The sequence below is a fragment of the Leptonotus elevatus genome, chromosome 7 (genome assembly GCF_054856555.1).
Source record: "Leptonotus elevatus isolate MCC_2025b chromosome 7, RoL_Lele_1.0, whole genome shotgun sequence".
Classification (NCBI taxonomy): Eukaryota; Metazoa; Chordata; class Actinopteri; order Syngnathiformes; family Syngnathidae; genus Leptonotus; species Leptonotus elevatus.
The window spans coordinates 8636213-8661851 of record NC_141245.1 but is presented as its reverse complement, the minus strand read 5'-3'; the positions used below and the strand labels follow the sequence as shown (position 1 = coordinate 8661851).

General features: G+C 39.5%; 1 protein-coding gene across 1 annotated transcript in view; it reads right to left on the bottom strand.

Moving 5' to 3' along the window:
* Nucleotides 1–23121, bottom strand: part of mecom (MDS1 and EVI1 complex locus) — a 124785-nt gene extending 101664 nt beyond the window's left edge. Inside the window, exons 1-2 of the mRNA XM_086080788.1 lie at nucleotides 23046–23121; nucleotides 12365–12726 (exon numbers count right to left, since the gene is read on the bottom strand). Of these exons, the coding sequence (XP_085936914.1) occupies nucleotides 12365–12726; nucleotides 23046–23121 (438 nt within the window). The remainder of the gene's footprint in view (nucleotides 1–12364; nucleotides 12727–23045) is intronic.
* Between the last annotated feature and the right edge of the window lie 2518 nt (nucleotides 23122–25639).

The window sequence follows — 25639 nt, the reverse complement described above, 5'->3', positions numbered from 1 at the left end:
TGGGGGTTGGACCTGGTCCCAGTATCACTCAGGGCCAGAGAGGAGAACTGCATAGCCTGATCAGAGGCTGTCCAAAATCTATTACAATGGATGTCATAACATACTTGGAGGGCTTACCAGGAATGGAGACAACAATTAGTTTGTTGGAGATGTCAGAAATGGCCTTTGAGTTCTGCAGGGAGAAATCCTTTGTGACGGATCGGTCTTGACATCACAGACCAAAGAAGGAGGGAGAGACAGACTCCCATAGCACCCTGTGCAGAGGAGGAACCTTTGGGCTTTATTAACCCTTATCTGTGAGCACCCATGAACAAAGATCTCTCACAGTCTACCTGCTGTAGACTGGAAAATGTCATTACAGACTTTAGGTGGAACACTCCAGAGGGAAATGAGTCTCCTTTGGCACACTCACAAACAAGACAAGACATTGGATACTTTTCTCACTTTCTTGGGTGATTCCACCACATTTTCAGTCACCTTGATTTTCTCTTCTTTTCCTCTTTGATCAATCCATCTTTGTTTTTTCTTAGTTGTACATCATCTATCACTCTGGTTTGCTCCCTGTTTAACTGTCTAACTCTAAGCAATGCTATCTCATGACAGGCTACTCTAAGTCACCAAGCATGAGCTTGTATTAACTCATCCCAAGCACGCACTCAACCTTCCCCGATGGGAGAAACACTTTTTTTTTTTCCCCAGCAACATCTACGGTTGACTGAATTCCACTTATCTGTGCATATAAGGGTGACTGAAATATGCAACGTTCAATCCCATACCGACAGGAAAAAAATAATTTGAAACATATGAACATTAAGCATGCTGGATGTCTAATCCAATATTTGTAACATATTCCCTTTATTATTGCTCAATTTACATTTTCAGACAATGAACAGTGGTGGGTATGGAACGGATCATTGCAAAAACGGCTGTAATATAGTTAGAAAAAAATACAGTACATTCTTGGTGATGATATGAGTGTAAACAAAAAAAAAATTCTCAGAAGACCACAAATGAAATCTGACTTGTAGCATATGTATCATACAGTTCATGTTAGAGGGAATTCTTGCATATGATTGATGAGGCTTTCTAGTTCTAATACATTACTTGAAATTCTGGCCTCTCTTTCAAAATGTTTTTATGAATCATCATGTTCATATACATAGCAGTAGAGTAAACCATACACCTAATCATTAAAGAGGTACTCAACACCAGATCTTTTTGTTTTTGTTTTTTTGTAATTGCTCATGAACTGTACAAACAAGTGTTTACTAATGCTGTCGACATGACCTGGTCATTATTTTTGACATTTTAGTGCATGTTTGTTAAAAACTTGAATTTGGGGCAGACATTATCTGTGTGGCACCATCTTCAGAGGGAAACAGAATTTGGCTGTTTTTCCTCTCTTTGGACAAGCACAGACTTCCGCGACGTTGACAGTGTCGCTCTACCACCCACCGGCTCAGTCTCGTACACGCCTCCTTAGCGAGTTGATGTTGGAGTAGTAGCGTTTTGCAAATATCCTTATCCCGATGTTGAGGCTAGCTATTTATTAGCATATCATTTGGTTAGTTTATTTACCATAGCTTGTCATATATGGAGGTAAATATGGTGCAAAAGTAACTCATACCCACAAAAAAAGTTGTACCTGTAGAAAACAAAAGTAAATTTGGATATGTAAAAGTCATGACTTGTACCTGTAAAAAAAACACAAAATTGAACCTGTAAAAAAACTGAATAAAATGTAGCGAAATTGGATATGCATATTAATGCATATTAATGAGAAAATGTGACATCATTTGTCATTTGAGGACAACCCACCATTGTTCACTGAACCAATGAGGTTGAGCATTAGCCTGCCCAAATCCTTCTCACTTGATTGGTCAAAATGACCCGGTATGGTGCCCACCCCCGTCTGTACGAATCTTCTACCTGTACAAGTAAGAATCAGTTTTGCTCCATAGCGAAATATTTGGTGCAAAAGTCACGTCTTGGGAGCAATAGGAAAAAACACGTGACTTCTAGTTCTTCGACTATAAGTTGTTATTTCCACAAATCACGACTTTTGCAGATACACATTTACATTTTTCTACAGGTATTTTTTTAAAAAAAATTTTAACGGGTAATTAAAAAAAAATATTTAACGGGTAATTTTTTTAATTTTTTTAATGGGTAATTTTTTTAACAGGTACAAATTGTGACTTTTTTTTTTTCTTTAAGTACTTTTTTTTTTCTTTTACGTGTACGAGTTACTTTTGCACCATATTTACCTCCATAGTCGCAGTATAGAAATTATTTAGATCATAGTTTTCACAACCAGACCACGCTCAAACCCCTCCCCATTCGTAGGCCCAACGGTCCTCTAGGCAACCCTCCCTTTAAGCGCTGTTTTCAAATATTAGTGCGGGGTAGAGCAAAAGTCTGGTTAGGGGGTGAGTTACGCTTTAAAGACGAAATAATGACTTACTCCCCGTTACTGTAGAAGAGTATGTTTCAATCACTTTATGCCCCACTGATAATTATGTAGTGCAACAACACTGAAGTACCAATTCTTCTGGAGTATTTTCAATTCTCGTTCATTCATCTTCAGTTGGATTATAGTTGTGTCCGTAGCTATATCATTTTCAGCTATTTACACTAAATCCCATCCACGTTATATCTTCAAAGAATGGACAGGAACCAGTCAACATTTTTTTTACTTCCCTTAATGTGCACAAGTGTGCGCAGCCACAGCAACATGTCACATTTATCAAATTAAAGTATTATGACATAATAGAGCAAAGTCTAGGTTACTGCCACCTGGGGCCTCTTTTTTCTCTCTCCCTGAGCCTGGCAGCTCCAAGGCCTGGTTTTGGACCCACTCTAATTGGAGCAGCAATATGGAATAATTGTAATGGGGCACAGTATTTAAGTGATAAATGTGATCCTTTCTGTGTTTTTTTAAGTTTTGTAAACTTACAGACTAGATTGCAGTTTTTTTTTATTACCCTTTGAACTTTAGGTGCAGAAGAAAAAGTGGTTCTTAAAAATGTGACTATACTACACACAAAAACACACACGAACATACCCACAGGTGCACTTCTTAAAGAACATAAAAATAGAGGGAAAGTGTAGGTTACAACAACATTGGAGCAAAGGCTAAGAGTATGCTGTGCCTTAGATTCTACCCGTTAGCATAACTGACCACAGACTTAAAGAAAATGATTTGGTCCTGCAGTATTAGCGTGCGCGGTTATTTGCCTTAACTGGTACTTAGATTTACTGCTTGGTAATATGATCTGAGTGATAGTTAAGCACTAGCAGCAACTGGGGGCAGCAAAGCCTGGACCGAGTTGCTGTTCTCTCACCATTTACCTTGAATTAGACCAATAAAAAGCTTGCAAGCTCTGCCCCAGAGTTGCTGTCTCTCGCACTTTCTAACCTTTTCCTGTTGGCATGACATTTGGAAACAATCAGTCGTGTGTTTTAAGAGAAGGCCCTTACCCTATCACACTCCCCATAGATAAGGAATCTATAGGTCCAGCACACGGAATTCATCACCTTGGTTTCCTGTACGCTTTTAAGGGGTCCACTCAATTTTGCGTCTACCTTTGACAATGTTAGTGGCTGTAACTGAGAAAACGTGACCTTGCACACATTGTCAGCAAAGCCCATATTTCACTGAGCGGTAAATTCATGCAAAGGTAGTAAATTTTGGGTTTCGTCAGAGTTCGTAAATGGTTGCAAATATGTTTGCAAACAGTTTCACAAGGAAATTTGGAAATGTCTTTAAAATTCCCGTGCGAATCCATTGTTTGGCTAACAGTGGCAGCATTTGTAAACGATTGTAAGAACGTTCTTTTTCTATTCGCTAATACTGGAGTCCATGCGACCATGGTTCAAATATATGTCGAGCCGTTCATGCGCATCATTCACAAACATTCACCACTCAATGAGATAGCGGCAATAACAATAATAATGTGTTTGATTTATGATTCACACCAGTGGTATACATAGAAAAATTGGCTGACCAACGAATCACAATAATATCCAATATCCAATACAAGAGCTGCATCAAATATCATGCCTTCAGGAAGATAATATTCCGTTTTGATTGACACTGTCAGAGCGGTACAGATTTATCATTATGTTCATTATTGTGGTTAGTTTGCAATGGCTCTGCATCATACTGACAACTTTTCCTACTACTTATTTTTGGATTGCTCATGTAACTAATTGGGGTATGCAAAACATTAGACAGGCCGTTCTGTGTATTTGTTTCTGTCTAGACACTTGACATTATGTTATTGAACCTTTCTTGAATGTCTCTCGAACCTGATCAGCCCCCCCATTGAGTTCACAATGTGCGATGCATGTGTTGTGACTCTCGCTCTGAAGCTTCAGCAGGACCTTTGTCTTCGTCAAGGCAGGTCAGATTAACTGGGACTAACAATGCCCCCCTCTGATTTATTCAATCACTGCTTCGTCTTCATCTCTTTTTTTCCAAACTCCCCTCTTCAATCAAATACGCTCTTCCATTCACTTAAAATCCACAATGTCCTATGACCTTTGCCCTGCTCCGATGGACGCCTGATGAGGGCCTCCTTCACCTGGCTTTGTGCGGCTGGCTACACCTTCCGAATGCCAGGGCTCCCACTCATGCCCGCCTTTGTCCTTCTCCAATTCACTCTGACTTTGTTCAGTTAGTTAACCTAGCTTCCCCTCCCTGCTGGGAACTCAAACAGAGAGAAAGGAAGGAGGCAGGCATGAGGGGGGAACGATGAAGGACTCGGGTAGTCCATTTAGGACATGGGGGGAAATCAGGACATCAAAAAATGATCACAGCGTTATTTGCCTTTACAACTGTAAAAGGGACAATTTTGGAAAAGTTGTGAGACATGCAGTCCAAGTCACCCACTTGCACTTAACCCTATGCTTTCTCTTTGAGAAAATGTCCTCGCTCTTTTCACATGAGATTAGAACGTCACTAACCCCCACTGCTAGACACACACTGGCCTGCACCAGCACCAACAAACAGATTAACCCAAAGAAAGGGATTACCAAATTAACTGAGAGGCTGGACGATGAACCCCCAACTTGTTTTGTCTTTAGGGTTTTCAATGGACATCACTCCAAGACAATCAAGCGGTGGCAGCACTGACTGGGCAGCTCATCTCTCACAGATGCCCCACAGACACACAGCGAGAGAAAAGAAGACCCACATGGTTGAAGAGAGGCTGAATGCTCAGCATCAACAAGTTAGAGACCTAGATAGCTCAGCTCAATTTACATACATATATATATATAAAATAAACAAACGATTACATTTTTTAATTTTATTAATCATATCTTAAACACCTTAGACATCTTAACAACTGTTATGTGTTAATTATTTCTACATTTAATGTTATGAGGACGTCTTCAACATTTTTTGATCCAATGCATGTTCTCACCCTCCTATTATTATTTTATCAGTTGGAAAAGAAAATTACCCCAATATTTTGCCATGAACAAATACTCAAAACATTTATTAAATTATTTACTTTAAAGAATGGCGTTATAGTTGTTGATCAAACACAACCTGTGCTACCTTTAACGTAACGCTGTCTAAAGGATCCTCTGTGGTCAAAAGTAATAGTGTGATTAATCTGCGTTAATACATGATGATTGCGATATTTTTGGGTGATTAATTAATTAGTTAACGCTTTAACTTGGACAGCACTAGTATATTGTGTACATACACAGTTGTATTAATATATTAATATTTGGGGGGGGGTGAATTGCCTAGTACCTGGCGATTCGATTTATATCACGATTCATAGGTCACGATTCGATTCAATACCGATACAAATCTATACATTGATTATTGCGATTTTTTTAAAACTCAAATTTAGAAAATACCAATCAGTAAACTTGTACATGTAAGATTTGTATGACAATTTTTATTTTTTTCTGAAAATCCAGTCTTATAACTGAGCCACTGCATTTAACAAACAGGTTGCAGTCTGTTTCATGTTTGAACAGCACTGAAATAAAATATTAAGGCTTAATGTTCCATTAATATAACATTCTTCCATGCTTAATGTGGGAATCCTAACCCTAAGTAAGACGTTTTGTTGAATATCCCCATAAAAAATAGATGTTTAAAAATCTATTCAGTCGCATATCGAATCGATTCAAGAATTGCACGATGTATCATCACGATATATTGCCAAATAGATTTTTTCTAACAGCCCTAATTAATATATATATTAATCCATGAGAGTTAACAGATGCCACAGTGATTTGAGTAATGAAAAAAAGTGTTAATTTTACGAGTAATGTGAAGATGTGGTTTTACTGGGAGGTACATGAATGACAGAGAGGTTCATCCCTATAGCGCCTTCGCCTTCTAGGCGCTGCTGTGGGTAGGGCCTTCTTCTCTGACAGTGGATGGGATGTGGCCGGGGCCTCGGGGATTAAGGGGCTTTTAGCAAGGCATGAGAGTGGCTCTTTCTCCTTGTGACAGAGAGAGGTGACAGGCCGTGCTCGGGGGACAGACATACAGACGGCGAGAGACATCTGCATCCATTCAGGACAGCGGCTTATCCATGCACACAAAAAAAAAAGCCCTCTTGAAACCTCCTCAAGTCCACACTCCCACACTCTGTCTAAGACGCATATGATCCTGTGAGGAACACTTGTGACTTTGACTGAACGGAACATCTACAAAACAATATCCGAAAAGTGATTACATCTTCATCTATACTTAAGTACAGACGTAATGTAAAGTTTGTGACTCTTTCTGAGATTACCTGTACATTATTGACCAGCCACAAACTTTCTGTTGTCTGTGAGAAAAGAGATTGGAAGCAAAACAAAAGTACATGAATGATCCATTTCCCACATTCTAAAAACTGTAAAGTACTTGGAGTTGACAGTTTGAAGGATGTGTGACCAGGCATCTGCCTCTCGTCCCTCCATCCTCTCAGGACCAGGAGATTCAGGAGACCAGCCAGCCCAGCCACCTAATCCTCTATTCCCATTCACTATCACTGCTAATCTCCTTCACCACCTCCTCAGCACCAAAACTATCGCCTCCGCCTCTCACTCAAGAGAAGCACAAAAGCCTTAAGAAGCCCCGTCCCGCCCATGCCTACCTTCCCATTCCTTCCCGCACCCCTAACGTGCTCCGCCCATCCCTCCAACTGCAGGAGGCGCCCATCTTTTTAAGCCCAGGACCCAGAAATCCCATGGGCCAACAGGTTTTTGGTTAAAGCCAAAGACTCATTGAGTGTTGGATAACTTTCCCTCTCAGACTCGAGCTCCCTTTCTTATTGTTGGTGCTAACTGACATGAAGTGAGTTTGAATTTGAATGTGCCAGATCAGATCACAGAGACAACACAAAATGGAGTGATGGGCATTGGCGCTGGCATTGCGTACAAAAAGATCTCTTAAGAAAGACAAAGAAAAAGGTAAATATTATAATAGGTTTGCCACTGACTTAAAGTCAAGCCTAAAATTATTCATACTCAGGGGGAAAAAATTGTTGAAGTCAATTTCATGAAGGAGTATCTTTTAGCTGAAAATTGCATTGGAAATAGAAGAAAAAGAATAATACATTGTAATAAGAGATATTAATTTACATTTTGTAATAAATTGCATATAAAAAGGAGATACATGTACTAACTACATCCAGGCATATCTAATGGTTGCCTGTATGCACAGTTTATTTGAATCTTCTTTTAGATAATGCGACACATAACCAGCATCCTTTTGAATGATGTTCACAATACTCAGCAATATGAATATATAGGAGGATGTTCAATGCTACTTTTTTTCAGACCAAAACCAGTAAGAGTACTCAATTCTTGAGTAGTCAAACATATCGATACCACCAGTACTATTGATACATAAAATACAATTTAGAAAAACCACACACGCAATGACAGATATTTTTAAAGATCTATATATCCCAATATAGCATTTTTCCTTAAAGGGACTGTGTGTAGACATTTTTAGATTTTTCTTTCATTTTAAAACCCTACTAATAATTTAAAAAAATATGCAAAAAAAAAAAGTTCTATCACATCAGTGTACATAAAAAAAAATATATATATAATCATAGTCTAGCTAATTATAGTACATAATTTGTACGCCGCTTTACAGGAGGCTGACATATATCGCCATCTTTCTGCTGTGGCTATCTTAAAGAGAATAACTTTGCGAATGAGGCACCGTAGTGCGCTTGCTTCAAAATGCACAGGCTTTGAACTTCTATTCTATTAGTCCGCCATTCAATGGCAAAAAAATCCGACACTGTCTTTAAAGTCAAACCTAAAATGAAGCATTCCCAGGACAAATTTAAGGTTAGTAAATTTGGTGAATGAGTATATTTTAGCTGGAAATTGCATGGGAAAGAGAAAACGTCTAATAAATTGTAATACAAGATTTTAAAAACGGCCACTCCACTGCTGTAAGTTTCGATACTTTGAAATAAGGCTTGGCATCAGACCAATACCGATACCTGGTATCGGTACTCGCCGATCCCTATGAAGAATTTTCATATTGTAAAAGAAAGAACGAATTATATGAGTGAGCAAAAATGGTGAACATTTTCATTAACTCATTCACTCCCAGCCATTTTCACGAAAGCAACCCCGTTCACTCCCGGTTGTTTTACTGGATTTTGACAGATTTTGCAAGGCCCACAGAAAATTGTGGTCTATTGTTATAAAACATGAAGCCTACCAAAAGAAAGCTTAGAGTCTCTTCTTTCGTCATGAAAAAAAGTATAAGTCTATGTGTTTCTGTAATTAGCAATTAGCATTAGCATTAGAATATAGCTAATATTCATAATTATTCATAAATCTGTTTAGAACTGTGAATAAATGAGCTTTTTTCAACATGGCTCTGGTTGATTTCATTTGCTCTGCTGCCACCTGCTGGCCGTTTTTGTAATAACTACCATTTATTCAACCGTTCTCTGCAGTTAAGGCATGCATCAAAGTCTTCTGTATGCTCTAGCATTAAAAAAAACAATAAAAAGACATATAAATATGTCTTTGGGACATTTAAAACATTTAAAATAGAACATATTTACACGTTTTTGGGAGCAAATGAGTTGCATTATCTCTAACACAAAGTTATCTGTAATTGCCTTGAGTCCATTTAAGCCACAAGACACTCATTCAAGAAATACAACTTTAACACAACCTGAGATTTTCACTTGGGTTTAAACAACTTTGAGCTTGTGTTTTTCGTGGCCAGAAAATGTTTTTCGTACTAACAGTTATAATAATTAGAGGTGCACCGATCACAATTTTCTTGCCGATCACCGATCTTTTAAAAACTCTGACCTGCCAATCCCAATTTTTGCCGATCTAAATTTTTTTCATAACAAGCAGCATACACCTTCAGAGTTCCAATCTTATTTTATTGGAAAACGTTGAACAATATCTGTGAAATAATACAAATGGGTTGTTTTAACTGAAAATTAAGTAGTTCTCTAAAATAAAAATGAAAAGCCTATTAGTCATCTCAGCAGAAGTGGCTGACTTTACAAACCTCTGAGGAGGGAGATGAAATCGATGGAAAAGATCGGTTTATATTTAAGGGATCGGCCGATCACCGATCCCCCAAAACTAAGAAAATCAGCCAATAAATCGATCGGTGCACCCCTAATAATAATTGTGATTTTACTCCTATTTGAGTGTCTCCTATCTGCCGCCCAGCCCAGTCGACCACAGTGGAGGTGAACACCTCAGCCCGACGGACCCCTCAGTGCTGCCTCTATGCATTTTATTTACTGAGGCTATCTTTCCCATAAGTCACTATTCCTGTATTCATAAAGCATCATGGACCCCATAACTCACACTTCGCCTTTATGAATAAATCCCATAAATTTATGGTGATGGTGTTGAGGAGCTGTGGCCTCTCAGGTGACAAACTTCCCTCGATCTGTCAAGACCAGCTACAGCCGCTCGGGGCTCTTCATCAAGCGCTCCAGATGGGAGCACCACTTTATCGTTCCCCCGGTCGGTGACATCACCTCACCATGCTGGATTTGATGATGAAAGCAAACATCACTGTCTTAACTCACATTTGCCAAATCAATTTTGTTTTCACAGACCTTCCAAAGGGGTTATTGGCATATTGACGGTCTGCAGGCGGGAGGGGTGCTGGCAGTGGGCAAGGGATGGGCATGCGGAGGGAGGGTGGAGGTTCAAGGAGGGCTTAATAGCATTTACCATTTTGAATGTGGGGATGTCATCACTGAATATCCATTCTGAATAATGTGCATTTCATCATAAATTCTTTACAACTTATTTGCTTAATGGAAAGACTTATGGCTCGCTGTCAAGACGGTAATTAAACATTGTGATACAGTGCTGCCTCACCAAGATCTTCCCCTCCAACACCCCCAACCACATCTCCCGCTTTCACATAGACACATATGGGCCCAGATTCTCTGCTTTTTCAATGCTTATTATTATTGAAGTACCTCATAAATTACCGCTGGATTAGAATTCATGATTTTTTTCTTTCCCTGGGAAAAGGAATCATTGAGACAGTATTGTTCAAATGATAGTAGATATCTTGGCAGAGAGAGAGAGACGTGCTGTTTTCTTCATTGTTATAGTCATGCTTAGAATCCCCCCCCCCCCCCCCCCAAAAAAAAAATGAAGAAGTTCCTAGTAGAACTGTAGTGGGATAGAGGAACAATATTTTTGTTGGGGCTAATCTAAAACCACAAAATCAAGACTAATGGTTTATGATGCAATGTCAGTGAGAATTTTTTTTCTTGCGTGAACTAAAATAAGTCATAGTTGTTGTGGGGATTAAATTGAGGGAGCCGAAGTCATTGCACTTCAGCCGCCTGGGAAGGTATACATCGGCATGATTCCACTGACGATCAACGGGCGCATCACATGGAAGACCCCTGCCCAATAATGGTTGGTAATCCGTGCATTGAAAGTGTCGAATCGAATCGGGGCGGCTCGTCAAGGGAGACCCTGCCTCAGCTCATCTATTCGTGTATGTGCCTCATTTGTAAATGGGAGAGGATAAATTCCAGAAAACTTACAGAGACCCTTCCTCCACCTCCATAAAACCAAACCAGTCAGACACTTACACACCACATCTAACCTTTGACATTGTCCTGCGACCCTATCTTCGATTTCCTCTGTCGTCTGACCAATATGTGATTTGCCAATGGCCACACTGGGTCCCTAACAGGGATTTATGGGGTTTAATTTTAATTGAGTTAAGAGCACAACCTCAGCTCCTATATTTTCAATGGTTCCAATTAAACACCATATCACTGAGTGTAAAAGAAAAATAACCACCTTCTGGTGTATGGAGGACCAAAACTGCCAAAAAAACAATAAATAAACAAATAAATAAATTAATTAATTAATTAATAAATACGGATATAAAAAATATAATTCAAAAATTAAATACAAAAAATTTAAATAAATTGAAATAAAAACAAAAAATTTTTATCCATAAATAAATAAATAAAAGTAAAAAAAAAACAAGATTTAAAAAAATGATATAAAAAGATATATGTAAATAGAATTAAATATCAATCAATAAATAAAAACGCTCTTCTCTCACATTTATTTATTTATTTATTTTATGCTGCACACACTCTGTCAGGATGAAATGTTGTTCAAATGAGGGGGTGGTCCTAAGCGTGTCTTGGGTTGGACCCTGCCATTGCAAACTGCCTTTCAACGGTCAAGTGAGTGGGTCAGCGGACACGGAAGTCTCGCCGGTTTGCATGGAGAGCTCCAGCAATGGACAACTATCTGGTCCACTGTCACCACTACTTGCGACCTCACTCTAGGCAGTTTGCAACAGCGGAGCCCAACCCAAGATATGCGTTATTTATTGATTAATATATTTTTTTTTATTTCAACATTTATTCTTTATTTTTTGAATCCCGTTTTTTGTATTTCTTTTTACTTTTATTCAATTATTTATTCATTTATTTATTGTTGTTATTATTTCCATTTATTTTGTTTGTATTGAATTTTTTTATTATATTTTATATATCCGTTTTTATCTTCACTTTTAGTCATTTATTTATTTATTTATGCATTTATTTATTTTTAATTTTGGCAGTTTTGGTCCTCCATACTGGTGCACGTGGCTACATTTGAACATGTTGAAATGCTAGCAAATAAGAATATGTCAGTGCACTAGCCAAAGATCTATCCTACTTGTCGAAATGAAGTTACAACAAAGATGAAGTAATCACAGCCGTCAAAGTGCTTGGTAAGAAATTCACTCTCATTCTGTGAACCATGGAAGAAATGTTACACCAAGAAAACTTGCAATATTAGTGATGGTGTTCAGCCAACATATTATCCAACTTTACATTGAGACTGATTTTTTTCCTACCTGCCAGCCGTGAGTAGGGTCGCTGAGAGAAGGCGTTCGCTCGCCAAGGTACGGTCCAAAGCGTTCACCAACGTAAATGCTCCTGCGACTCCAGATGCCCAGAGACCCATTTAGAAGAGCCGACTGTTGCAATTCAAAGTCCAAGGGAATGGTCAAGTTTTCTTGGGTTGAAAATATGTCTGTTTGTTGTTGTTGTTGTTGTTGAAGGGACGCAGGTCTATGAGGTGACACTTCATCTTCAGACAGCGACGGAGACGTCGGGTCCTCTGCCGGGCCTGAGCTCCGTGCAAGATCGCCATCCGAGCCACAAGCGTCATCTAAGATGTCAGAAGCTTGACAAGCAAACTTGTCTTCTCCATCATCTGCTCAAGTGAAACACAAAAATAATAGCTGTGAGGGCAGTGAGCAGTAAAAGATCAAAATGTGTCGTATTAGATTGCATTGTAGCTTTTAAGTCATTTTTGCAATACAACAACGTTTCACATTGAGGAGACACTGCAGCAGGAACGTAACAAAGCTGTTGTGTTATAATGCCTTGATTGTGTATAAAGTAAGCTTATTACTGATGAACTGAAGGCTGACGGGAGCACCAATGTCTTGTTATTCTTTTCTCCTAATTCACCTTGACTGCACTACTGTGTATAGATATGTTCCAAAGAAAAAAACAAGATTTAAAATGTATACTGAGATTTGAAATAGCTTGAGTTAATACTGCACATGGAATGCAAGAAACAGGATCAAGTGTTTATGGCATTGAGACGGGGGCGATGCCAGGGCGAGTGAGCAGAAGTAAGTCGGCATTGTACTGCTCTGACTGTTTTATATTTCCTTTTCCTGAACTTGATCTTTGTCATACAGTGAAAACAAAAGGAAGCGTACAGGGGTTAATTGTGAATATCGTGAAACAGGACATGAAAATAACCTCTGAACTCACACGGGGCTTCTTCAGCATGGTATTTGTCTGCATTACAATTTTATTGTGCTTGTGTTCCTTTCGTTTTTAGGTGTTCATAATACAGCAATAAAAAAAATGTTTTACTCAAGTAACTTTTGGGATACATTGTACTTTCCAGAGTAGTTTTACATTACATTAGTAGTTTTACATTACATTATATTGAGCATAAAATTACTCAAGTAATTATTTGGAGGACTACTTTTACTTGAATCAAATGATTCTAAAGTAACAGTAGTCAGTAGTATTAACAATTTGTGGTTACTCTCCCACCTCTATTGGTACTTGTTGCCAGGCGGAGTTCAGGGCTTGAACCGAATAAGGAACCGGTACGTGCAAGATCACGGGCGGGTGGTTTCGATTGCAAATTTGGGGATGGACTGTTGGATGGCAAGGCCTTATCCTAAAATTGTTGAATGGTTGAGGTCTGGTTGTTCAATTTTTCCACACCAAACTAGTCCAGGCACATTGGCACAATTTTATGGAAATTGCTATGTGTACTAAAACGCAATCTTGCTGGAATTAGATGATCACTAATTGTTTGTACAGCATAATATTGTCTTGGAAAGAATAAATAATTTCAGGGGGTCCTGTGGTGTCATTTTCAACCCTAAATTAACTAGCTAAATTGCTCATTTGTTGACAGATTACTAACAGATTTTTGTCCTGACTATATAAGTGCTTCTCAGTATAACTGTAAATAGAGTTTAATTTGAAATTCTAGGAAAGAAATGACAAAGAAAAAGACTTATACACAGATTGATCATTTAGAAAAAAAAATCATTGGGAAACAGAAGACCGATTTTGATTATTTCTCAAGAACAAGGTGTCCCAAAGTCGAAGAAGGAGACACTCAAACCCGGAAATGATCCACAGGAAGCTGTCACTCCCTGGCGTGCATCTGTGGTGAGCTGTGCCTAACGCGGGCTGACAGGCTGCAGAGTGAAGGGGCTCTGCTAATGAGGCTCAGCAACCCATCTTTGAGCTCAGGAACATTCCACAATGACTGCTGATGTGACACTGGCTCACTGTGTGGTAAGCCATGGAAGCTTTAATCCATCCGCACACAGATACAAATGCATTACTTGTTCACCGACCATGAAGCAACTGTTCTTCTAAATGACTGGAAAGATCACTGTGATCTGCCACAAGTGGTCTTGACCTCAAATGGATACCTGAGCAAAATCTCTCACTTTTAATAAATCAAGCGCTGACATGCAGATGCATCTACGCTTGTGAACTCGTGTGCAGTATGTTTAAGAAATGGTCAAACGACGCGAGACTAAACCAAAATATCTGAGAATCTATTGTGTTTCAACACATTTAATGTGGGCCAAGCTTGTTTGAAAAAGAAAACCCGTTAAAGATTGCGGTCCAGCATGAAACCTTATGGGCCTCAAGAAGTCAGCCTAATGATTTTCAACACACTGTGTGTAACAAGGTTATAGTCCTGGAAGTGAAGCTTGCCATATGGTAGAGGGACAAGAGCTTTTATAGGTAACTGTATCCCCCCCATTGCTGTTCCTCCCTTGACATTTCCTTCCCAATCCTGGTCTACAAGTTTAGATTTGATTTAGACCAGAAATTTCCTTGGTCCACTCGACAAGAACATTTTGACTCATAAACATCTATGTGTATATATAGAAGGTAAACATTAGCTGGAAGAAAATACTTTAGGAAAATGGTTTTAAAAGTTGGGGTTCCATCATGTGCAGATGATTGATGAGGCAAAGAGCTTAGACACATAAGGTGGTAAATGCTCCCACAGATGATCACATCAGTAGGCCTGTGTGTGTGTGTGTGTGTGTGTGTGTGTGTGTGTGTGTGTGTGTGTGTGTGTGTGTGTGTGTGTGTGTGTGTGTGTGTGTGTGGGGGTGTGTGTGTGTGTGTGTGTCTCGACACTCTTCATTAAAAAGGGATTCTACAATGGGCAAAAATATAAACGCAACACTTCAGTTTTTGCTCCCACTTTTTGTGAGCGAGACTCAAAGATCTAAAAAAAAAATTTACATACACAAAAAGCCATTTAAAGCCTCAAGTATTTATTCTAAGGCCCCATCCACACGAAAGCCAGTTTCAATGTATCCTCGCAGGTTTCTTACCGTTTAGGCCGTTTGTCCACACACTGGCGCGGTTTCGGAGCTTGAAACCGATCACTTTTGAAAGCGGGCTCCAGAGTGGAAAGATTTCAAAACGCGACGCGTATGCGTCCGTCTGGACACCATATACAGGATACTCCTCCAGTGATGACGTAATGGTCGCAGCTCGATGACGACGCATTGTCGCAGATTGATGACGTATGCGCCAATTCTCGCGTGAACCGTCAGTCTGTCAACAACCATGGCGGATAGCCGTGTCGTAGTCATTTTGCGCAGCCTCCTTAGCTAGTTTATGCTTTTGCAGCAAAATATTTTGCTTCTTTATTCCCACGTTCAACAAGCGGTGTCGTACTTGATCACCCGCCATTGTCACTTCTCCTGTGTTCATCTTTTTCATGTTGTTTTGATACATGAAAAGCCACGTTTGTTCTGTAGATTGCAATAAAGTTAGAAAAAAAGTGTTTGTCTTCTTCGTTGATTCTTCTTCTACGCTTTCCGTTAACTCCCTGTGGTTGCGCTACAGCGCCACTCCAGACTTGGCATATGCATTACAGCCGTTAAACGTCCTCAGCGTCTTCTTTTGGACACACGCAAGTCGAGAAATGCTTCTGTGTGTACGAGACAGTATCTGCTGTGACCACTATTGGCCTCACACATACCGCTCAGCCGCACGACACCCCACACACTGTTTGCCATCTTCCCTGAACAGTGAAAACCGGTATTATCCGTGAGGAGAACACCTCTCCAATGTGCCAGACGCCATCGATATGTCTGTCTATTATTATATTTTTGACAGTTCTAAATGTCAGAATTTAAAGCATTGTGACCGGATGTACCAAATATGACACAAAGTCATATGTGGAGGTGGATTTTGTTTGTTCAAAAGGACCAATAAATACTAAGGCAGACCTGTGCAATAATCATCTCATCAGCATGCCACACCGGTGAGGTGGGATGGATTATCTTAATTCTTGACTTGAAAAAATGATCACAAACAGATTTAGACAAATTTGTGAACAATGTGAGGGAAATGGCCTATCAAAAAAAGTTTTGGATCTTTGAGTCAAGCTCACGAAAAATGTGTTTATATTTCTGCTCAGTGTATAATTAAGTTCAGCAAATAACTAATTTACAGTACACAGTAAATTCTGTAGAGTAAATTTGACTCTATTTGGAGTCGGACCAAATAGACTCAGTTTTAGAGTAATATTTACACTTGGAAGAGAGTAAAATAAAGAATTGAAAAAAAAAGGCACACAAGGGTTGAGGAACGAACTCACGACCTTCAGCTTGGGAGACAGCCGATCTACTCCCTGAGCCACGCAGCTCCTGCTGTGTGTTAGTATATATTGCTTGTGTCAGCTGGAATCTTCCTAACTCGAAGAGACCAAAAACATAGTTTTTGGTCTCCTCTTGGAGATAAGCAAACAGTAGGAGTGGCATAGCTCAGGTGGTAGTGTGGTAGTCTCCCAAGCTGAAGGTCAAGAGTTTGTTCCTCAACCCTTGAGTGACTTTACTCTCTTCCAAGTCAGATTTACTGTAGAGAATTTACTGAGTATTAGCGTTAAGATTATCGGAGTCACAGTATGTCAATCAATGCCCTATGAAGGAAAGGTAGGAAGAGCTGCATTAATTTCCCGTTTTATCTAATATAGTTATATATTGTATTTGATGACAAATTCATTCATTTTTATTAAGTAGGAAAACAGTTATTCCCATCCCTGCTATCTGCATGGAATGATTTTCACCTCTGCCACAAGGTGTTGGGCACACTCATAGATCACACGATTACCTCGAGCCGCGAGCCGGGCCGCCATCATCAGGGAGTGAATTAAAGATGATAGAAAGAGCTATTCATCACTGTGACAAAGCCCCTAATGGAGGTGTGACCCAGCCACTGCTGACGGGACGCACCCACGGGACAAATGGATACATATGTTTACAGAGCGAAATAACCTACCTGTGGACATGGGCCACCCCCACCGTCTTTAGCATTGTCCTTTTTGCTGTCTTCATTTGATTTTTTTTCTCTCCTATACATAGATGCTTATGTTTTATGTCATTACCTGTTTTATTATTGTATGTATTTACTTTTTTGGTAAACAATAGTAATAAATTGAAAAGTTGAGTTGTTTCACAGTACGCCTATATGCACTGCTAAATGTAAAATGTTTTTTTATTTTTTTATTAGAGTATAATTGTTTTAGCCCATTATTGGAAATGGAGATATAGCAGGCAACATTGTTCTCCTAATTCACATATCCCATTTGACATCGAGAAAGCCATTGACTGATGGGGTCTAAGATCATAAAATGTACTGTAGACATGAACTCCTTGACCTATGAGGATGGACCTTCATGTTCATTTCTAGATACCATTTGTTACCTGTGAAAACAGATAACAAAAAGAGGGGAGGCGGTCAAACATAATCACGCATTATCCCCTCCATCAGTCAGAATCTAAACCTGCACTCTTAATCATTCCTTTGACTGTTTATTTATCTGTGCCTGGACAAACGTACAATGTCTCAAACATTAGCATAAACAATTACCTGAGGCCCGACATTCATCTTATAAAAAATGAGACGTACTGGTAACTGAAATTGTGTCTGTGAGCGAGACATTCTGTACTTCTACAAAACAGTCGAGCTAATTAATATAATAACCACTTTACAGAGAGTTTCTCAGCCAATGGCTTGTCAGCAAGGCTGGACAGTTCCAGAGTGAAAGAATTACTTTAAAGCGGCAGCTGAAACACTATGTCAAAGCCAAAAGGTAGGCAGAGCCACAAAAATGTGATCACTGTCTTGGCCGCAAGCTTGTTTTCCACACTCTGGGCTTTGCGTCTGGAAGCTGAAGCGAGGCAGAAGAGGAGACGGCTAAACACTGGCTGGAACGCGCCGACGAGATCCAGCCCGCTGATTGTCGTTCTAACGAAAGACGGACTCGCCATTGACTGCTATGTGAGCCGAGCTGGAACACTTGCATGAGATGGATGGCTTAATATAGGCATGAAAGGAAAGAGTGTGTTACAAAAATGCATCCTTGGGTTATTAAGAAACAGGACCTAGTTCAAGTTTAGGTAAAAAGTTGTGTGGCAAATTCAAAAATATTATCATTTAAATGGGCTATGAAAAATGTGTCTGAAAGGGTGCACCTCTCAGAGTAATAACTCCTCGTGGCCAAATCCAAAACAACAAAAACAATTCCAGCGAGCTCGCCCCTATCGGAAAGAGGCTGCTGTTCATTTACGAAGCACTGTTAATTACAGTGGATCACTTTGTGCCTCCATTCCCTCAGCAGGATGGAGGGGAGAATGTTTTAAACCTGCTTGCCCTCAGGAGAGGCAATAAGCTTCCTAATTAACACTCTCTTTGTATTTAATGGGGGCCTTGTTGGACAGTATTTAGGTTTGCAGGTCCATAGGGGTGACTAGGAAACCACATGTACAGGTTGAAGGGAACAGCTTTATTCAGCAGTCATTACTTGGACTTACTACGGAAGCGTGGAACTGCCAATTTTCATTTTTGACTGGCAAGTACGTTCAAACGTATTTTCAACGTATTTAAATATGGTCGAAGGTACTCGCAAATGCATTCAAACATTCTCGAGAAACATACTCGAGAAATCGGATTTTCAAAAAATATATTTCAATTTATCTGAATTGTTTAAAAAAATTGGATGAGGAATAACATTTTATCATTTAATTAATTTGGAAACAAATGTTTGAAAAGTAACAAAGCGTGGAACTGGCAATGAAGTATGTAAATATCTTCGAACGTACTTGCAAATTTTGAACATTCTCGCGAGTGCGTTCAAAGTCGTATTTTTTTATGCTGTTTGAAAATATGCCATGTTTGTAGCATTTAGTCTAAAAGTATGTTTGAACTTACTCGCAAATATGCTCAAACGTATTTATCAGTATTTTTTAACGTATTTGCGCGTACGTTCCAACATATTTACATACTCCATTGGCAGTTCCACGGTTCGGTACTTTTCTAAACATTTGTTTTCATATTAACTAAATGATAACATGTTATTCCTCATCCAATTTCTTGAAACAATTCAAATAAATTGAAATTATTTTTTGTGCGAAACACATACATGCACACACTTTGAGTAACAAGTGCATATCACAGTCTTTAATTGATGAGCCTCGTGTGTTTGTCTTTTTCAGCTCGGAATGAGTCAACTACTACTCCAAATGGAAAACACTTCATTAAGGCCCCAGTAGCCAATTAACGTCTCACAACAAACTGAAACTCAGAGCGGGTCCCTCTGTGCACACATTGACACCTAATTAATTAGCATTAGTTGTGATTAATAATGAGGGTCCTTTAATAGTAAATCTGCAGCTCCGATGGCAAGCTGACACAACAAAGGCGCCTGTGTCCACGGCGGGATTTATCTGGGGAGCTGTTCGGGGGATTTTAACATGTTTCTCACAGGCCTGACAAATGGCCTATTAATTATCTAATGTCTGACAACAGTCACTTGATAAAGACGTATGTTTGGACAAGCAGTGGATGGAAGATGCATCGGAGAGAGAGAGAGACAGAGAGAGAGAGAGAGAGAGAGAGAGAGAGAGAGAGTGTTTGCACTAAGGAATTATGTGAATTTAATTTCAGCACAACAGAGTGACTAAGCCACTGAGAAATAATCAATATGAAAGATTAACAAAGTGCATTTATTTTTAATGAAATGCAAACAAATAGGATCTTGATAAATACACGAATGGAAATGCAACACAGTTTCCAGCCTTGAGCCACAATCGATAGCCACAATGTAAAGACAACAAGCCACTGATGGCATCTCCATCTCTGCCTCTCTCCCTGAGTTCATCATTTACTTCTTGCAAGTATATAAGGCTCCAAAGTGAGGCATTTAGCCAAATGATCTCTATGGTTGTTTTAATGAAACAAAATCCCATTTGAATACTGACTCAAGTAGCAGAAAAACAGCACGCTAACTATGTTTTATTTGCTGAATGAATGGCATTCATAAACTGGTGCATGGAGGAAAGACCAGGATACAGATGATGACAGAATGAAAGAGCTGAAAACAGACCATAATGGAAGCAAGTGGACACAATTGTTCTCGAACAGATTTCTAGAATAATAGGACTATTTCCTCACATGTGTGTGAGACATGTGGAGAGGGGGTCAAGTATATTCAGTGTTTCAGGATATACCGTACAGTAGCCACAATATTTTATCATAATCGTCTGTTGCTGCATCTAATTTCATATGTAGTCTCATCATAAGACTCATAAGACTCTTATGAATAAACGTGTCATGACTTCAATAAACGCTTTTAATGTATTTTGGATTCGTTTTAGATTTGAATGATTACTAGTTTCCAACTATATAACAAAGGACACCAGAAGTAAAGCTTTATCGTTTCTAACTTTGTCCAAACCCTTGTGCCCATCATAATGTTATGTTACAAATACTAAACAACATCAATTTTTTTTTTCCACCCCGCCCCTCCTTTTTTTCACTCCCACCCTTGATCACTTCCATGCCATGGCTGGGTGCCATGAAGCCCTAATATAATTATGGCTCACAGTTGTGCACATTTGAGAAATTGATTCCTTCGATGAAATGTGAGCGAGGCAGGTCCAGGCAGAGCAGAAAGGGACATATATTCAGAGTGGTTACTGACAGCCCCCCTTTAGCCCCTCGGAAGGCCCCCCTGGGTACCAAACCACCAGCCTCAGCCGGGCCCAGTCGTTAAAAGAAATGATAGCATATGTGCTTTGTTTACCTTTGATGCCTTCATAATACATTACACAATTAGACTGATTTGACAATTTCCATTATACTTGATAAAATATTTATGTAGGCCTCAGGATGGGAGATCTTATCAAATGGGAGGGGGGCGACTCTGTGGTACAGACGGGAAAACTGTTCTGCGGGTCTGCTCTAGCTGGTAAAAATGTCTGATGAACATTCTTATTTTTACAAATGATGGCATTGCGAGTTTCAGTTCCTTGCCCAGCTGGGGGTTTCAATCATCGGATGCCGCTAACTACGGTTTTTGAAACTCTTTTGTGAGTTAGGGCTACGCAAATAAAATAATTTGACGTAACTTTACTTGTGCATTTGTTTAGTTTTGGTTGGCACTAACCCATGGGAAGTAATCTGTCATTATGTTTTGGGCTACTACATACACCTTTGACTTTTCTTAGATCTTGATGACACGTACAACTGGGACTGCTTTGTTAAAGGGGAAGTCAACCCTCCAAAGATTCTTGTCAACAATATGTTATATGTGACCTCACTAGTCTAAACATGACATTCTGATGAATATTCCATTTGTGGAATATGAGTTAAGCAGCAAAATCCAGAATTTTTTAACCATCTCAGGAGGCGAACATTTTGCCACTCGCTGTCGACTGAAGATGACATCAATGTTGCTCAGGTCTCAGGTAACATCCAATTACAGCTCAGCTTCAGAGAACAGGTGAGCTGTGATTGGTCGTGACCTGAGCCCTGAGCAACATTGATGTCATCTTCAGTCGACATTAAGTGGCAAAATGGCCGCCCCCATATTCCAAAAATGTAATATAAATCAGAATGTCACGTTTAGTCTAGTGAGGTCACTTATAACATATTATTGTCAAGAAATGTGACTTCTACTTTAAAGCTTTCTACGGTGTGCAACTGAAACTTTTATTTTTTTTATCACACAAAAATCTAATAAAATGTTGATTATCTTGCCAAGTGTGATGTGTGTGCCAAGTTTCATATGTTTCAATGAATGTTACGACCATAAAAATAAGCGTAATTTTTCTTGGCAAACAGCGTGTCGCCACAGCAGCAGCGTTTAACAGGAAAAAAAGATTTGGTTTTACCTCTAATTTTGAACATCTTAAGATGAAGCGGCTTCTTTGTTTGATGAACAAATGCAAAATGAAGCAGGAATGTACGCTCAACCAAAATGTATGCACTTGTATGTATGTTTTCCGAACCCCTTATGTATGTATATTCAATAAAGCGAATGTGTTCCAATATTAGAGTCAACGCAAATGAACATTTAACTTTCCTATGAATCATATTAAATCTATAATTCATGTTTAGATCAACTTCTGTTACAATTAGGACGTATTAATGTAAGCCAAATAAAACTTGAGTCTCCTGAGTTTGCCAGGGGATATTGTAAACAATACAGCCAGGCTGTATATATTTGGGCATGTGACATGGACAACTAAAGCAGATCAAACATACTTTATGTTCTTCAAACACACTTCATGTACTATAAGTGCACAAAAAAGACGTGTCCCCACATTGGACACTGGAGTAGGCATTCAACAAAGTAAATTATGACCTTGGCTGTGCGCCCTCCATAACTTTTCCATCCATGACAATTGTTGGCAACACAAATTTTTGGCTGTACGGCACGTTAGATTTTGATTTGACTGAAATCTGCAAGGGCAAACAAAAAGACATGCTTCATCTAGCTTAATTTCTACCATCATAAGAAATGTTTAATCATGCCTTCAAACTTTCACTACAGAATGTCAATATGAAGAGGAAAAAATGAAAATAAGTGATTCTAAACATTCAGCCTTCACCTTTTTTCTTTCTCTTAATCTTCTCATTCAATCTGAATGCCCCCATCTTTCTCACCTGTCTCCGCCCTCTCTTTCGTTCCCCACGCACCCTCCCACAAACCTTTTTCTGTGTGCAGCCACTCCACATCCATCACAACCCAGAAATTTAAGGAGCCAAATTGGCCTCATCTGTCTCAATGTTGGATGCAGATGGAGTTTCTTCTGCTGAGGGAGGTGCAGTTAGTCACCCCGCCTGGCCCGACCGCTACAATCTACTCCTTAACAACCAGCCAGACTGCTCTGCTGCAGAGCCACGTTATAGGCTGGCTGCTTGGATGAAGAGGGCAGAGCGGGTGAAGTGACCACTTCACTGACCACCCACGTCCTACCTCTTACTTGAAATCCCGCCTTTTTGTTTAGATTTTATTTTCCATTTAACCTCAACCTCATTTCTCTATTTTCCACTCGTTCTTATTCATTCACCTCACAGGCGCGGCACACCTCCAAACACGCGAGCAGCCGCGGCCGTGCTGCAGCCTGCGGTGCCGTTGCAGGCAGCCTGGTCAGAGCGTGCTCGTTAATAAAGGCCTAAATGAGGCGGCATGCATAAAACATGAAGCGCTGCGTGCTGCCGTAATGAACTGCTGCTCCATAATTGCATCTCAAAGCTGTAAAATGAAGACAAAATATTTGAAGAGGGGTTCTGTCACCTCTCTGCAGAAGCAACACTAATCACAGGCGGTGCTCGGGGCCCTCGGGGTCCACCCCTGACAGAGAGCAGGGGCTAAATGCCCAGGGCGGCAACACTGGCAACACCCCCACAAACTAATGGGACATAATTGAATAATTGCTGATTATAAAATAAGGGGAGGGGTAGTAACATAACAGTGTTTGTTATCTCAAATGATACCATTGGGAAAGCAAATGTAATTATGAAGAATATGAATATTTCCCGACTAAGGAATAATTCCATCAACTCACAGTGAAATTCTTTTCCTGGAATTATTATTAATGGACAATCTACTGAATGGTGCCGCAGTTAAAAAAAAAAAAAAAAAAAAGTCTTTGTGTAGCATATTGCGTTCAGCGGAAAGGGTTGCAATTGAAGTTTTGATGTCATGGCAAATGGTTTAAAGATTAAAAAAAAAAACAGAAAAGAGTAATACCTATGAAAACACACCAACCTAAAACGCCCACACAAACACATACAGTGACAAGCCTGGAGACAGGCAGGCTTCCAGATGAGAGATTGGAGTCCCACCCGAGGGTGTCACCCAGACAGTTAGAGAGTCTGTGTAGTGACAGGGTGGCTGCTGAGACATAATGAAGGTGCTGTGGCTGTCACAGGAGGTCAGCGCTGATCACACTGCCCAGCTGCGGGGGGTTAAGGACACATGTAATGAATCCCACCAATGACAAATGGCCTTAAAGTCCAAACTGAGGCATCTGACAAACTCAAGACTCATCACTTCGACACACACACACACATACACACATGCACGAATGAAGACAAAAAAAACAGCATTCTGTTACAGAGTATGGCAGAATTGATTAGCACATTTTATGACCGGTTGTGAAGTTTAGCAATCTTTAAAATACTATTTTGCATTCTTTTGGTCAACTTCTTCCTGTTAATCTTTTCTCCTGATGATGGAATATACATTTTTACAGCTCAGGGCACAATGTGAAACTTGTTTTGTTTTGTTTTTAATTGTCCTTGACCAATCCACGACTTGATGTTTTTATATGTTGCTGTAAGCCTTTCAGGTAAGCCTTGGGTCTTGGAAAAAAATTAGCACAAAACAACAAAAAATGAGCACCAAACAACAACCACTGGTACTTATTTGAGAACCACGCCAACATTTTTAGGTGCACCCCTGCATATACAGTATGATAATATGAGTATATGGCGATTTGATCCGTATCAAGATTCATAGGTCACGATTCAATTTGATCCAATTAATCCTGATAGGAATCTATAAATCGATTATTTTATTATTAGTCGTATTTTACTCAAATTTAGAAAATGCTAATCAATCCCTGCTTTGAGAATGCACTCGGTAGCACCGGTGTCCGTTATTAGCACAGAGCTAGGCTGCCACACCTCTCCAAGAGGTGTGCACGCTCAACCCCCTGTGAGTCAGAGCCCAGGGTCAATTGGATACCGTCTTGTCACTCCAAGCCACTTGATCTTTTGATGTGAGGCGTATTTTATTCAGCGACTCCAGAAAATAGCTCGTAAATGTAACACATTGATAATGTCTTCTGGTTTGTTTACAATGTGCATCCGAGAACTTAACAAAATAAATAAAACATTTAACGTCAATGAAAGGAGTCACTATAACACAATTCAGCAGTAATAAATGAAATAATGATGCATATATTTGTGGGGACTGGCATCAAGTTATATTTGACCATTTTAAAAATGTGCAGAAGTTTGCAAGTTAATTCATCTTAAAACTTAGAGAGCTCTTAATATGAAAAGAACACACCGGTCTTGCCTGGTTCATATGCAGTAAAGTTGAGTCATTTTCCAATGTGCATCCGTATTGAACTTATCAAAATAAAAGCCATCAACGTTGTGCAAAGGAGTCATTGTAACACAAATTAGCAGTTATAAATTAAATAACAATGCATATATTTGCGGGGACTGGGGTCATGTTGTTGTTG